The 16,479-nt window shown below is 39.0% G+C and overlaps 1 protein-coding gene across 2 annotated transcripts in view; it reads left to right on the forward strand.

Annotated features, from left to right (window-relative positions):
• Nucleotides 1–391: 391 nt before the first annotated feature.
• The window catches only part of cntfr (ciliary neurotrophic factor receptor), a 158,663-nt gene continuing 142,575 nt past the window's right edge, over nt 392–16,479 (forward strand). Inside the window, exons 1-2 of one of the 2 annotated variants that reach the window (XM_042510003.1) lie at nt 392–588; nt 711–792. In XM_042510003.1, the coding sequence (XP_042365937.1) occupies nt 586–588; nt 711–792 (85 nt within the window). In that variant the 5' untranslated portion in view covers nt 392–585. Of the gene's footprint in view, nt 589–683; nt 793–16,479 lie in introns of those variants that run through there. The other variant, XM_042510002.1, reaches the window with a different exon arrangement.

The raw sequence follows: 16,479 nt of genomic DNA on the forward strand, positions 1-16,479 counted from the left end.
TTTGTATCTTCTCATCTCACTTTCCAAAATAATAAAACTTAATATGTTTGCCAAAATGTTGAATAAGGAATGAGTGTTTTAAAGGCAAGAAAAAAAAGAGACAAAAGCATGAAAATATGGAAAAGCCAGGGATGAGAGTGCCTTTCCCCTCCAACTTACCTCCCCTTTTATAGTCAACAAATACTTAAATGTCAAACTAAAGGTAATAAACATTTTATGTGAGGCAACAATGAGGCGACGGGATGCCAAGGAAGCGTTGTTGTTTTACATGGAAGCTGTGTGTTTGTTTATTGTGTGCTATACCTTTAAGAGCTGCTGGCCCTAGCCCATCCCAGAGAGGATGGACCCATTAGGCTGATGAACAGAAATAAAGAGAGAGAGGGAGAGACACACACATAAACAGAGAAAAGGAGGGAGACAGAGGTTATACAGTGAAAAGGATAACAACAGTGAGAGAAGTAAAGAAATAAGGGAGTGTGACGAGTAAGAAAGGGAGGAAAGGGAGAAAGGCCACTGAGGGGACCATAGCAGTGAAAGGAGATACTGAGAGAGAAGACGGGAAGCAGCTATCTCTCCACCTCTTACATGGTATTGTAGGCGTCTATGGGTCTGTCAGTCAATCAGGACGACAGGCGGACACACTCAACTCGCCGGCTCTCTGTCTCTCGCACGCGCTCCTGCTGATGACTTTGCTGTATGTGTGTCTACAGATGGCAAACCTTGTGACATCGTTGTGCTGTATAGTTCTGGCCGCGGTGGTGGTAGCCTACGCTCAGAGACGCAGTCAGCTTGGTGAGTATGCAATTTTATGTTCCTCTTCGTTATCATGCTCTGCCTCGTCTCTGCTGAGGCCTGATTCGCTTACGCTTACTTCACATCTGGTCATTGTGATTTCCTCTTCCTCTAAAACTTTCTTGCACTTTTGTTCAACCTGTCTCAACTCTGTCCTGCTCTTCTGTGCTTGAATTGTCTCCTCTTTGCTATGATGGAATGGTTTCTGCTTTTATACAATGTGGATGTCAATGAATATTGTATTGACAAAGCCAGTGGTCTTACTAGTTTGCATGATTGATGATTGATTTGTGATTCCATTGACCTTTTGTGGAGTTAGGGTAAGATTTACTGTGTGTTTCTGGGTGTTAGTTGTGATTTTGGCGTGCGTCATTTGGCCAGTTTGAGCTATAATAGCCAATTACATGCCTCGAGTTCAAAGATGGAAATGTGAAATTCACTTTTCCACACTCACCAACAGAAAGAATAGCTGACCACATCAGCTCTCTCACTAGCTAGAATTTCTGGCCACATTACCGAGGCTACCTCCCTAACAAATAAGAGTTCAACAAAGAAGCCAGTCAGGTCAACTGATGATCATGAGCGCGTTTCAAATGATTTGCAACTGAGGTTTTGAGGGAGAGAAGAGAAGCTGAAAAGACCTACATAATGCAATGACTGAGGGAGTTTGCACAAGACGCATGACCATAAATTAGACCGTATGTGTGTGTCTGTGTTTAACAGGGGGAGTCAATTTGTCACTCGACTTTTAGTAAAGAGTTGTCTTGCCTTATTAGCCAATGAGGCCAGTCTGTTTCAGTCAGCTGACATGAAGAAAGAGTCTAAGGAAGTCAATAAGTCCACAGTGACGCACATCACTGTGTCACGAGGGTCATACACACAGAGCATAGAGAGAAAGAGAACAGAGAAGAAATGTCTTAGGAAATAGGAATGTTGTCTTTGGGGATTAGGTGAAGGCAGCAGAGAAGGTAAGCGAACGAGGGAGATGGAAAGAAAAACAAAAAGCAGTAGAAGTGGATGAAGACTGGAAGAAATTTAGAGAATGGAGAAAGGATGGAAGGCAAACAGAAACAGACAGATTGAGAATGGAAGTCAGGAGGAATAACAACTGATGCTTGATGGCAAAGAGTGCAGTTGAAACTTTTTCTTTAAACAGACCCGTCGCCAGAAGAAAATATTGGCATTGTACATTACTGCAAACCACAGATGCATTACATTTGTATGTTTCATATATATCATATCAACATTTTTAAAGTGATATATTAGCATATATGAGCTGACTTTGTCTTTGGGAGATGGAGGGGATGGTGGAAGGTGTGACACTAAGGCCAACAGCCTGACAAGCACTGCAGACCACTGCGGATCACTGATAGCATTAATGTATCCACTCTGCTACAATGCACAAATGTAACATATTTGGGGTTTGCAGAAACATACAATTCCAACATTTGTTTAGGTGATTGGTTATTTTAAGTCAAAATGTATTTTCCTTAACATAACCTAATATTTTTTTCACCTAAAGCTAACCACATGTAAGTTTCCAAAGTAAAACAAGTTTCCATGTATCCACTACATAGTGTAGTAGATTTGTTTCTAAACATAACAAAGGTTTCTGTGCCTAAACCTAACCACACATTGACCACAGCAGTGTTGAAATGTAAAGAAAATTAAAGTTTCAATTTATCCATTATGCAAAATAATGTATACATGTAACATTGCAATGTGCAATGCATTTGCAACATTGATTCTAGCTACTGGGTTACTTTAAAGAATTCACTTAAATTCATTTGAAAATTAACATACTTCAGTTCTGGAGCAGCTCTTTTCTATGACAGGGTTCAGTATCCTTTATTTTTTTTAATCCAACTTATTTCTTTAAAAACAAACTAACTTGACTATATATGTCAGTATGTTTACATGATTTGTTTCAATATGCGATTGAGTTGTTCGGTACTGATCCCTCCATATCTATTTTTATTTCTTTTATGCCATGTAGAAAAGCCAAAAGGAAGGAAAGTAGAAGGAGCAAGCAAAATAAAGAGAAGAATAAGAGGAAAGGGCAATACTTAAGGGAATAACAGATATGGGTAGAGGGAGAAGTGAATAACATGAATTGAAGAAAGAGAGCTGTCAGTTCTGTCTTTGGGAAGTATATTGTGTGTGTGTGTGTGTGTGTGTGTGTGTGTGTGTGTGTGTGTGTGTGTGTGTGTGTGTGTGTGTGTGTGTGGTGTGTGTGTGTGCGCACTGTCTATCACTTGCCTTTTCTTTCATGCTATGGAGAATCAGCTACTTCATGCATACACACAACAGAAATGACTATATATGTCATAAGATATCATACTATACATGTATAAGCGCATACCAGTCCATGCAGTTGCAACCAAAATTTAATACGCACACACCCACACACACCCACACACACACATAACATATACACATTTACGCACCCTTAAACTCACACAGAAACACACATACTATATCCATCTGCCTGTCTTGGAAAGTGCCTTGTTTCTCTGACAAATTGCTAGCCAGTTTGATTGACAGGATTCCCTGGGGTAGGTCCCACTTGGCAGAGAGCGTGCAACACACACATACACACACTCAGAGTAATGCACACACACATAGTCAGCACAGATGGATAGAAGGGGGATGAACTCTCTTGTTAGGTCTGACTCACTTTGTACAAAATGCACATGCAGAGGAAGGAACACACTGTCTTTGTTTGTACTTATGTGTGTGTGACATGGAGTGTATAGGAAATCCATTTGAGACTTCATAATTAATGACAGCGGTGCAGTGCCGAACAAAGACAATGAAAAACACGGGTAGAAAACATCCATGGACTGAGGGAAACAGAAAGATACAAGCTTTGCGTATACAGAAGTCAATGATGTCTGGAAGGAGGAGGAGATGGAAAGAGGAGTGGAAGAAAGACACCAGGACAGAAAGACAGACAGGTTGGAGCAAGATGGGGCGGACGGACAAAGGAGCCGACATGGCAAGAGCTCTTTTGAAGGGTAGAGAATTAGCATTCATTTAGAAAAACCCTTTTAATAGTTGATGAATATTAGGAGGCTGTTTGTTGAGTAAATGTTGGACATATCCCATGCATTATTTACATTGCGTACTCACATTATGTACATATACATTATGTGCATTATATACATTCAGTGCATACTCCATTCAAATATTAATTTAAAGATTTCAGCACTGATTGTGAATTCAGCAATAATCAGCAAACCTGGGTGCAATATGCCGGAATATTATCGTGCATTTTATTGCAGCTTTTTCAAATTGTTTTCTTTCACCGAACAGTTTGTTTTCCCTAAATAAATACATTTTAAAAATCTAGTAAATTTACTAAAATCAGCAATTAGTTTTATACATCCCAGTGCTGCTTCTGGTACATTTGATTAGACAGATATCCATGTTCCAATTGTGACTATTTAAAGTGTTTTTAGATGAATATTGCATCATTTCTTTAGCAACAACACTTTTTGCCCAAGTAGAGAAACTCTTTTTGTTATGCTGAGAAAAGTTCATTGGATGTGTCATTTCCATTCAGCTTTTCTAATGTGATTCATGTTGACTTGGATGGAAAAAAAAAAAAAAAAAAAAAAGACTGACATGGAAGCCCTAGCAATGGAAACGGCAGTCCCTTAATGAAACGCCACTTTTAACGACGGAGGGAAAAGGAAATAATTGAAAGCTATGAACCTGCAGAGAGGACGGGAGTGAGACTCAGAGGTCATGCCAATTAAGCTTCCTTGAATATGGATTTGAATTCTGACTGCCAGTGAAAAATAGATGGTGATGTGGTTGGAAGGGTGGGGGGGGGGGGTATCAGGTGGGTGGAAAAGACAGAAGACAGATACGGGGAAAGACATGAGAGAATATGAAACAGATGACAGATGAAGAGAGAGTGAGAGTGTGGGAGACATGGAGTCAAAGGGGGGCAAAGCTGATAACATTCAGCTATTCAAACTGTTTTTTATGGTATATTAATCATATATACACACATAATCCCTGTTATCTGTATGAAACAGTAAAACATTACTTTATTCTCATAATGCTAACCAGCACTAACCAGTTGCAAACTGCCATCAACAAGCATTTCATGGAAAATTTGTTTTAGTATTCCCTTGCGGTTCTGCAAAAATGCTGAATATCAGCTAGTACCAGACATGCCGTGCTGCTCTGCTGACCCTGACCTCTGAACCACCTTGTGGTTAAGGAAAAGAAGGAGGCAAAAAAAAGCTTTCCTTCAATGATCATTAACATCATATTTATTCATTAGTATTACATAAAAAACAACTTGCACTGCCAGCTGAGCAAAAGTTCATAAAAAATACAACATGTTTTTAAATGCAAGCCCATAGGCGGTGCAGTCCCATGGTGATGAGGTGAGCAACAGCGGTATTTGCTAGTTGGCAGGCATTGAGTAATCAGGGTAAGCACATTATTTGACATTGAACTGTTAGGAAGATATCTTGTGAGCTCTTTAGCAAAACTGTATTAATAGAATTGCACTAATTTCACAGAAAGCACCAGAAACAGCACTGTTTTATAATGTGTTTAAACTGTTACTAAGCTATTAAATTATAGAGAGGAATTACTTAGAATTAAAGGCTGAATGCACAGATTAGCCAATGGCAAATTGTATGACTTTCCTCAAAGAACTGATGTAAAAAAGACATTAGAACTAAAAAAATACATAACCACCAAAACAAACAAACTTACAAATAAACAAATCAAAACAAAAAAACATTAGTATCAGCTATCTGCAAAATTGTTATTTTGAACATAGGTATCATTATCAATCCAGAATTTTGCAGTCGGTGCATCCGAACCTGAGTGGATCTAGCTTGCCTTGCGAGTCAGTGCTGTATGTGGTAGTAGATTTTTGAGGGGATTTGTTTTTTCTCTGATGCATTTTTGGCTACTCTTTTTGACTACTAACTAACTACTGACAACTTTTCGCCACTCATTAATAATATGGTCACCATGTTGCTGCCTGTGCTGGTGTTCTCCTTGTTTTGAGTGTCCTCATGTTGCCTTTGGATCAGGTGTTTCTGTAAGTTGGTTTTGTGTAGGTTTTCAGGTTTGCGTAGTACATTTGCACTCACAGCCAATTTAAAACTTGAAAAGCCCAGCTGACCAAGCTACAGGTGAGTGCTATATTTGGTGTTTAATGACTCAATTACTGCCTAATCAACAGGCCCTTTGGGCAATGAAACAAAAGAGTCCCCTTTCAAACTCAACAAAAGGCATTACCAATGGCTCCTTTGGATGTCTGTTTCTTCCAGATTATTCTGTGCCACAGGTAATACAATCACTCACACTACATACAAAGTGCATTCTCGTGCATTGAGAACCTGAAGATTGATCACATACATGGTCCAAATGAGCTTTATTTTCTTTTGCCATTTGTCTTGATCCCTATTTGTCTCTCTTTGAATCTTTTATAGTCTCTGTTTTCCCAGATTCCTTCTTCAGCTGTCTCTGTTTTTCTCTCTATCTCATTCAAATCCTGAGATGTACCAGAAAGTCCTAGCCAAAGCAATGCAATGTCATTAACAGGGTGCCTTACACAGTAAATACTAAGAACAAGCACAACATGAATACCAATGAGCAAAGTACAAGAGCGTTCAGTGATGGAGGAGGAAAACAAAGGGAAATTAGGCACTGAATAAGGAAAATGTGGCGCAATTGAGATTGTTTTCTTTGAGTGAATTTTTTTCATGGCAGCATCAGTGCAGCTACATCTGCTTGCAAAGTGTGTGTGTGTGTTTGAGAGTGTGTGAATGTGGTGACATCATGCTGTTGACTGTGAGAGCTTGTTATTTATGGGAGTCCATATCCTGATTGAGAGACAAACATCTCCACTCATAATCATTCCCTCCATCTCTCTCTCTCTCCTTTATGTCGTGCGTTTCTACTTCCCCTCCTTCCTCTCTCTTCCTCCTCTTCACTGTCCACATCATCCACACTTGTCACCCTCTCTCTTTTCTTTCATATCTGCCATCCTCCTCTCACATTTCTTTATATTGTTTCCTCTCTCGAAATCTTTTTTCTCCCTTTACTCCATCCCTGTTGCCATCTCCTCCTCCTCCTCCCATCTCTCCACCCGAGTGGTCAGCAGCAGATTCATTGCCCATGACATCATTTGCCGCTGACGCTACGCCGCCGTCACTAAATGTTTACGTGCAATCCTTCTCTGTGCTGCTCTACCACACACCGATTCCGTCTAATTATTATGGACAGAGCAGCGATAGAGTAAGAGAGGCACAGATCAGGAAACAGAACGGCAGAGGGAAAAGGAGCGAATGAGAGACAGCGGGGAGAGTAGGAGGTTAACTCTCACACTAATTCCATGGTATTACAGCTGTCAAAGCTGTATTTATTTCTTGAGCATTCGACACGTGCTGACTTCCCACCATGCCCGGGTGTATACTTTGCTAAGCTGCAGCCCTTTTTAGTTGCACCTTTGTGAGTGGATCATGTTAAATGTTCAAAATTAATTAATACAATTTTTTTGACAGCCACTCTAATTCACATGCATGTACAGATGCTCAGATAGGTGGATGTATTTAGCAATAACAGCTACAGCAATCCAAAGTAGTTAGTATATGTATATAATTAGATATAATAGTAATTCATAGTGTCTATTCAGTATCTTTTCACTCATTCAACCTGCTCTTTAGTAGTATTCATCCATCTTGTAGCTTATAGTCTAAATGTAAATTCAGGCTATTATACAGGGATGAAAGTAACTACCGTAATAGCAGGGACTACTGTAATTATGTTGCCTTTTTATGTACTTACAGCTAGTTTTTTAAGTATTGCAATTGCAAAGTGGCCTTCTTTGACCCAGACTGGATGATTTTACATTTAGGTTTGTTATGCAAGTGATTTTCATAATTACAGAGAAGAAGTGGAACAAAAGAGACACAAAGAAGTAGCACAATGTTCAAGGCCTAACCATCTGTAAGTATAGAGTATGAGAACTCAAGTTAGACAAAGTCATTGGGTTTTACAGACAACACAGTGTTGGAGTGAAGTTCTCCCCCGACAAAATAAGCAACATGCCGTCCAAACTTAAAAGTCTTATGATGAAAGCGCTGGAAATGTTAGCTGCTGTTTTTGATTTGTGTATCTCTGCACTGTTTGAAACAAAAGACAAATCTAGACGACTAAATGTAATCAATTATTCATGAAATGTAACCGCTCTCTGATCTGTCATCAGAGAAAACAGACAGCTGCTGTAAATAAGTAAATAAGCACAAAGATTGATGTCTTGTGCATAGTGTGTCTGTCTTGTATGTCTTGTATGTGTAAGCCATGTATGTGCCGGCAGGGAACCTTGATCGCTCTCATTACCCTGAGTAGCACTCAGTGTAATCAGTGCTCCCTGTTTGGCACGCTGTTTGTATTAAATTCAAGATGGAGCTCGACCAATTGATTGACTGACTGGATTGGCAGATGGATTACAGTCAGACTGACTGGATGACTGGCAGGGAGGCAAAGTGAAGCAATACTAATCCCCTTCAGTCATGGCTTTGAAGTGCAAGAAAAATAGGAGCATGTCTTTTTTTTCCTTCGCACAAAAAATAGAAGCAAAAACAAAAAAAGTATAAACCCTCAAAGAATAACAACTTGAAAGTGAAGGGAAAACAAACAAAAAATTATTCAAATTATAAAACTTATCACAGAATAAAAAATTTGCTCATATGCAAATTTGAAACATTGATTTTTGTAAACTTTTTTATTACTTGTTCAGAACTTTGTGTCTCAAATTATCCACAAGTAATAATCTGATTACTGATTTTGTTTGACACATAGTTAGGCACATGTTTACACTTTCCTAGGGATGCACTAATACACTTCTTGCAGTCCCAATACCCTTACTGATACGTTTGGGTCCAAGTACCAATCTGATACAATGTTTAGCATCCCCTCTGGAGGACAATTGAAGAGTTGATTTACTGAGTGCCTCTCTGATTCGAGAGACACAAAATAGCTGGCAGAATAGTTGATTGACACTGATACAGAGGTTATGTTGTTCCCTTTTGATTAGCTGGTTTGATTACAGTTTGGGGCGTTTAGCTGAAGAGTTATTGACTTGGCAGTGTGCAAGAGATATTTAGAAATGAGACACAATAATGATAGTTTATGTGTCTTTGAGTGTTAATGCAATACACTGCAAGTGTTATGTTGAGAAGAAGGGGGAAGGAGGAATATGTTGCAATAATAGATAGTAGAGAGACATTTGGAGCTTTGTAAAGAGAAGAGAAAAGAGACAATAGATCAAAAAGTTCTACATTTAAAGAGAAACAAGAACAGAGAGGTGGAGAAAAGAGACAGTCTCTAACATACAGAAGTTTGTGAGTTTATGTACACATGAATTGTAGGGCTGTATATTGAAATCAGTGTGGCAACATGATAGGTATCAGGATACAGGGATTATGACTCAATGCAATGGATACAATGCAATACTGTAAGCAAGGAAATGCGTTGCACATTTTTAAACATCAAGTTTAAGGAGCTAGTGCTGTGCCCTTTATGACTGCCTATTTCATTCAGACTCCCAATTACACATAGTAGTCAAACCATGGAATTACAACTTCTGGGTACATCATGTGATGTCAATGGGCCCAAAAAAACACTTATTCCCATAGACTTACATTGGGAAAGAGACATATTTTTTGAGTGTCATATCATAAACCATGTGGGATGACTTGTTTCACTATTTTGATTTGATCCATTTGGTCTGATAACATTTTGATGGTGTAAAAGAGAGAGTGCACAAGAGAGTTGAACTCTCTTGTGCGCTTGCTCTATGGGCCCAACATTGCAGAACATATTGGTAATTTATACCTGGAAAGTCAAACTTATTTTGGCAGGGAGGAATGCGGGCCCACCTCCAGTGCTATATCCAGTTCTCTTAATAGATCCATGGTTTTGTAGGCCATGTTGTTTGCACTTACACTGGTGATATATTGTTACACTGGAGTTTTAGAGTCAATTGGCTGAAGATAGATAACAACACTACTGCTTAATGGTCACAGGTTTTAACACAGCAGAAATGTTAATCATTAATGTTTTTTTGAGAATCAATAAAGTATCACAAAACATAATATTGTGATACCCAAGGGTATCAATGTGTTCTTGCACCACTAATGGATTAGCATGTGTGCTGGAATCAGGGCCTCCATTAAGAGGTGAAAAAGCGAGTTGAGTGAAATTTTATGCTGTTCATCAGTGGTGGTTTATCTCCATCCTCATCAAGTTACTCATGGATTTAATGTTTATTCAGAGCTACATTAAGAAAATATGGATATTTTATCAAGCTGAAACTGGATCCAAGACGCAACCAGCTTTGGCAATCATCTGTAATGAGGGTGCTCCCACTACACTCACAGAAACATAATCATCCACTTTGTTAATCAGCCCGTATTTTCCCTCCTAAAATTATGTCACATGTCATGAATCTGAGTGTGAGACAAAAGACAAAATGTGAGATTTAAGAAAACAAATATCAGTACTATGACAGTATTGGTAAACACTCAATGGTCTACAGTATAATTGGTCCAGTATAGACTCAGGGTTCCCGACTGTCTGATAACATCGGTCTGGTAATGGGCCATTTCCAACCAATCACGGCCCTTTATGTTAAGATATGAAATCTCAGAATCTCACTGTCTGAGCGGAGTGTTTGCATGTGTGTGTATGGCCTGCCCAGCTCCTTTGACTCATTAGTTTATTAAAAGGGATTCCCAGTAAAGCTTTGATCAAGGCTCTCTCTGAGTGAAGGCTCCTTCCCAAAAGCCTGAAGCAGTTAAAAACACTCTATATTCACATTGAAATGTCAGCTTGTTCCATAGTGGAAGCTAATAATATCACATTTTCATCCGTAAGTCTACATAATATACAGTAGATAATATCAAATAAGTTTTATCATCTTCTCCCTGACCCTGGTGTATTGACAGATATAGCTTAAGTGCTCAAGAGATGAAAGAGAGATTTCAAGAGTTTATTTACTGGTGACACCGACAGTCTGGCAGATTATTTTTATCAATATGTCTGGAGAATGCAGCTGGTAGATTATGAAAGCAATGCAGATATTTATGGGGATATCACTCTAACAAAAGTTCTTAAGGTGTAAAGTAACAGTAGACAAAAGCTGCTGGTGCCAAATAAGGCTGTGAGGTCAGTCTACCATTCTCAATAAGAGAGTAAAGACTATCCTCAATAGAAAATATGCCCGAGTCAAAGAATGTCTTTCGGGAAAAGAAGGGCCTGTGTTGGACCAATGATAGTCGATTAATCATTTATTTGAGAGACTGGGTGATGACTTGCGTCAGCACTAAGATAAAGACTTAAAAGCTGAGTTTCATATGAAGTGTTCTTGGGCAAGAAAACCAAAGCAGTATACAGTATGTGTATGACCAATCGCTATTAACAACAGGTACAATATACTGGTTTCCATTTGTAGACTGAATTGTACTGATCAATCATGTTTGGCTGGGTTGTGGTTGCATGCAGGTAAACAGTCCAACTGGAGAGAAAGGAGGTTGAAAGCACTGGCCAAAATTCATTCTCAGAACCCATCCATGGTCTGATGATGATTAAGCCTTTTATTCTCCTTTTTTAAATTATTATTTATTTGCATTCATATGCAGATATGTGTTTATAGAGATTATTTAAAATTATCACATGGACCTAAAACACCCTGTCTTATGTCAGTAGTTGATGGCTTCTGAGCATAGAAAATGATAATGGTCGCTAGATAATGGACTCAGCCATTGTGTCATTACCAATTGGTTGGTGGAACGCTGTTTTGGAGCCTTGAGCTCAGTATTTTGGTTGTTGGCATCTTGATTTCCAGAAGTGATCATATTTGGCCAGCCTCAAGTGGCCATTTGATGAACTGCAGTTTTGGTACCTCCAAATTGACTTCTAGCTGATTTTCAGCCACTGAGTTTGCCGCTTGGTTCCAAGATTGGTGTAGTTTGACCCTGACTTCTGACATCCCCAGGTTGCAGTGAGAAACATTATCCACACTGTTACATTACTCCATACACCTGCAAACTCCCCAACTCACATTTTATATCCATCTTTGTGGTGTCGCCCTTCAAAACTGAGAAGTATTCATTATATGGGATCTGCATTGGGACACAAATGAACAACACGTTTCCAACAGCCTTGCTTTATCTGCCCACTACTGTCAGTCTTCATAATGTCTCTGTCCTCCTACCCCCTCACCTCTCTTAGAATCACTTTCATTAACAACATTTAACAGACAAAGACGATCTTTGAAACTCAGTGCCTGAAAGTGGAAGTTGTTTTTTTTTTTTTTTCCCTTTTTGTCCTTTTATCCATCCTTCTCTCCGACAGTGCTTCTGTCCTTCAAACACACTCTCAAGATGAAAGCAAACATCGGACGAGGCGGACATACAGGTGATACTGCTCTTGAGTGGCATTGTACTGCGTCAGCTGGTGCACATACCCTCACATTAGCTGGCACAATTCATTAAAAGAACCAAATACTAATATTATGTGAATTTGCTGGTGTGTGTGTGTGTGTGTGTGTGTGTGTGTGTGTGTGTGTGTGTGTGTGCGTGTGTGCCTAATGTGAGTCATTAATGGGAGTGTATTCTAATGAGGCTTACAGCAGGTCAAAGCCAGCCAGTGTTTAATGACAAATAAATAGTGAACAGAGTGCTGCGGCAGCTTTAGGGTCAGACAGCATTTAGCATTTTGGAGATAGGACGATACATTTTGTAAGTGAGAGTCATGAGCACACACACATCTGCACACAAAGCAGCTTAAACATTCAGCAGTATATGCTATGCTGTGTCAAATCTTCCTTGTAGGATGACATACTCGTGTGTGTGCCTGTTTCTCTACTAATGTGTTGGCTGTTGAGGCTAAGTCCTCATAATCCCATCAGGAATTTTCAAACACCGCTTTACTGACCTGACTCCTTATTGGATGTGTGAGTGTGTGTGGGTGTAACACATATGTGACCCCTAACATACAGAGGTTTCTATTTCTCCTGCATCTTCTGTGAGTGTCGGTATTGATTTGTGGTAGAGATTCAGTGAATGTGTATGAATGTGTGTCTGAATGAGAGTAAGCTCGGTAGTGTGAGTGTGTTTGAGTGTGTGCGGTTCAGTGACCTTTTCTGTGTGGCTGTCGTAACGCCCTGATTAACTTTCCACTACCCTGTTGTGCAGCTAATGACTGTGTGTGTGTGTGTGTGTGTGTGTGTGTGTGTGTGTGCGTGTGTGCGCTTGCTTTGCATCTGTGCTTGAGCATAATAGTAGCACAGGGAAATAAAAGCAGAGGTAAATATTTAGGGAGATTAGGAATTTCAAGTTTCAAGTAATTAACCTTACTTTGGAGGAAGGGGCCGTTCAAACATACTGTGACTGGCTCTAAGGCTTTCAATGTATTTCAAATTACTGCAGCATACAAATACAAACCTCAGCACTACTGCCTCCCATACTGTACATCACGCTGTGAAAGGCCTTCTGAATATACATAATGATACATTTTTGGATGGTTTATTATTTATATAACATAAATGGTTTATTTATATTTAATTGATGTTTTGTTTTGTGTTTGCTGTTTTACCTTTACAGTGCAGTTAATCCTGAAGGTCCAGTGTGTAGGATTTAGTGGCATCTAGTGGTGAAGCTGCAGATTGCAATCAACCAAAACGTCTCCTGTGTGCCAAGCATGTAGGAGAACTATGGCGGTAGACACAAAAACCCTAGTAGCCCTGGAGCGAGTGTTTGTTTTGTCCATTCTGGGCTACTGTAGAAACAACATGGCATATCTTTCATTCTAAAGCTCACACACTTGACCTTTAACTGTTATGTTATTTTATTTTTATTTTTTTATGCAAGACCACTGCTAATGACATGGAGTCTTTATGTTTTGGATACAAAACCAAAATATAACTTTATTTTTTTCTCTACTTATGTTAAAGCAAAGTCATTTTGGTGGTAGTTTTGCATCCTTCTGTATGGTGACTGTCACTTACGTGACAAATAGTTAGATAACTATGTATAAAAATTGGTTTAAATTGCCCAAAATTGCTATTATATTGTTTCTATTTTGAATGAAAAAAACAAAACAAAACCCACACCCCTGGTATTTAAGAGAGGATGCTGAGCCAGAGTCGATGTTGGAAACAAAAGGAGCCGCCTGCACTTTCAAAGAAATCAATTTAACAAATCAATTTATTTTAGTCATTAAAAAAGGCATTTCATTTGTAGATGAACAGAATGTCCCCTCGACTGAATTGAGTGACCATTTGCAAGATAGATTTTCTGTTTCCCGAGCCATTTTGTTGATTCCAACCCATTAAATCTCAAGTTGTGTTTTCTCGTGCCATTAAAAATCAGTGAGCCCCCACTAGTTCTCCCAATTCCTCCCTGATAGACTGTTCAATAAGTTAATGTTGCCAGGAACCTAATGTAATTCCAGCCAGTATGAGCAGAGTTTTTGGCTAATGTTGCTTTGCAATAAAACTTTGTTCCAAGACATTGGAACTGAATCACCAGAGGCTTAAAAGGGGTCTCGAACCCCTCAGTGGTGCAACACTTCTAAATATACACATTTAATTTGATCTATTGTGAACAGAAAGGCCTCAGTGTGACACATTGTGCAAGGAAAGTAGAAGAGTAGCAGGGGGGAAAGATTGCTATTTATCACATTGAATTTCAGTTTAATTTAATTCAGCTTAACTTTATTGTCATTCTTCTCAACTTAAGTCATTCTACTTCACTAAAGTGCACAGAGAAACACAACTGTCTGAGTGCAATGATGCAAACGGAGGTGGAATGAAAACAGAACAATAAATGGCAATGAAAGGAACTTGAAAAGAAGACTAAACAATGAAATCTAATACCAACAGTAGTGTGGAAGTAACTGGTGCATCGGATTTTATAATAACAGTAACACCGCATCCAGGATGTACCTATTAAGGGGCTGGTGACTATACAGAATATAAATGTCGCATGTAATACAAACAATACTTGTCAAAAATAAATTGAAGGTAAAAATAAATTGGTTCTGCAATACAAACTGATAATATATTGCTTAAGTGTATTCTGATGGGAATATTTAAATGGAGCAGATAACAGTGTATATGACAGATAAAAACCAAGGACATTAATTTGACATATTAAAGAAATATTCAGAAGAAAACATTTTGCTTTAAACTCTTTCAGTCTGGGGCCCTTAATACCCACAACAATGCCCCACACCAGCCTGCCATTTGAAGTTGTGTCCTTTTAAGGAAGGACACATGACTTTCAGCAAGGTAGTTAAACCCTAACCGGTCACATATTGGGCTAGGAACACCACTTGTTTAAAAAATAAAGAAAAAAGCATTTGAAACATACTTGTCTTAGAAATATTACCTGGAGTGGATTGTATCTTTGATTGCTTGTTTTCCGTCTGGACTTTAATTTTTAAAAAAAAAAATTGCAGTCTGAAATACAAAGATTTGTCTTGTGCTGTCACTTTGTGCTTGTGTCTCTGTCACTTTGTATGTCTTCAGAAAACTTTTTGAAAAGAGAGCTTCTGTAGGCTGTAAGCCAATACCTGTGTAGCAAAGAAAGGAAGCCAGATTCACTGAACTTTAAAAAGGAGGGGGAAAAACACTACATTTCTGAAAGAGTTGTTTGTCCTTGTAGAAAAGAGGCAACAAAAGAGAGTAAAGCAGAGAAGAAGTGTGTGCACATTGGTGTGTATGTCCATCTTTAAGATTCTGTGTGCATGGAAATGTTTGTGTACTTATTGCCCATGACATTGTGCAAGGACAGTCCTATCTCTTTCGGTGGAAGTGTGATTTCCTGTGTCGGAATGGTTACATACGGAAAACCATTAGCTCCCCAAACCCTCATACTGTATTGTCTGGGGACAATAGCTTCCCTGCACTCTTTTCAAATTCAAATTCCCAAAGCTTTCTTGTCCATCATGCTGACAAAACATTGACTATAGCTCAGAGATATTGAAAGTCCACAGAGGCTTAAAGAATTCTGGCAGGGGCAAAAAGTTCTTTCTTCCCATGGGAGAAAACATTACAAACTTACCCAAAACTCACACCAACTTACACACACACACTGTGTATATTCATTTTGTTTTTCTAGAACTAATTACTATAAGGACTTGTGCATTGGCTATAATCCATTTGGGAGCTTCTGAGTCTCTGGATGAGGAGTATTAACATTGCAGAGCAGCCTCCTTGATGCACCACCTTGTGTAAGACTAAGGCTGGATTTGTAGTATTTTGATGTTAGTCCAGTGGGAAAATTTTAGTTGTTGTCCTTCAGTGCACTTGGGATATTTTGTTATTTTCTTTCATTAGTTTGCTGAGAGGCTGAGAAACCAAACCTGTAGGTGGACTTTGAGAAAGAGACGGTGCCAATTAGAACCATATAGGGTTGTTTGGCTTGTCGCTATGGGATAACCCTTTTTGGTTCCTGGTGTATCCACTTACAAAGAATCCACCTAGAACCCTTTTAGAGGCTGGCAGACCTAGATCCATCTGTAAGAGATACCAACCAGAACCCCCCTATGAAAGGTTCTACAGAGAACCCTTCTATGGTGTATTGATTCCAACTACAACCCTGACTGTGGGTTATAGTCAAACCCTTTACAACTTCTAAG

This window comes from Plectropomus leopardus, chromosome 20 (assembly GCF_008729295.1).
Source record: "Plectropomus leopardus isolate mb chromosome 20, YSFRI_Pleo_2.0, whole genome shotgun sequence".
NCBI classification, from domain to species: domain Eukaryota; kingdom Metazoa; phylum Chordata; class Actinopteri; order Perciformes; family Serranidae; genus Plectropomus; species Plectropomus leopardus.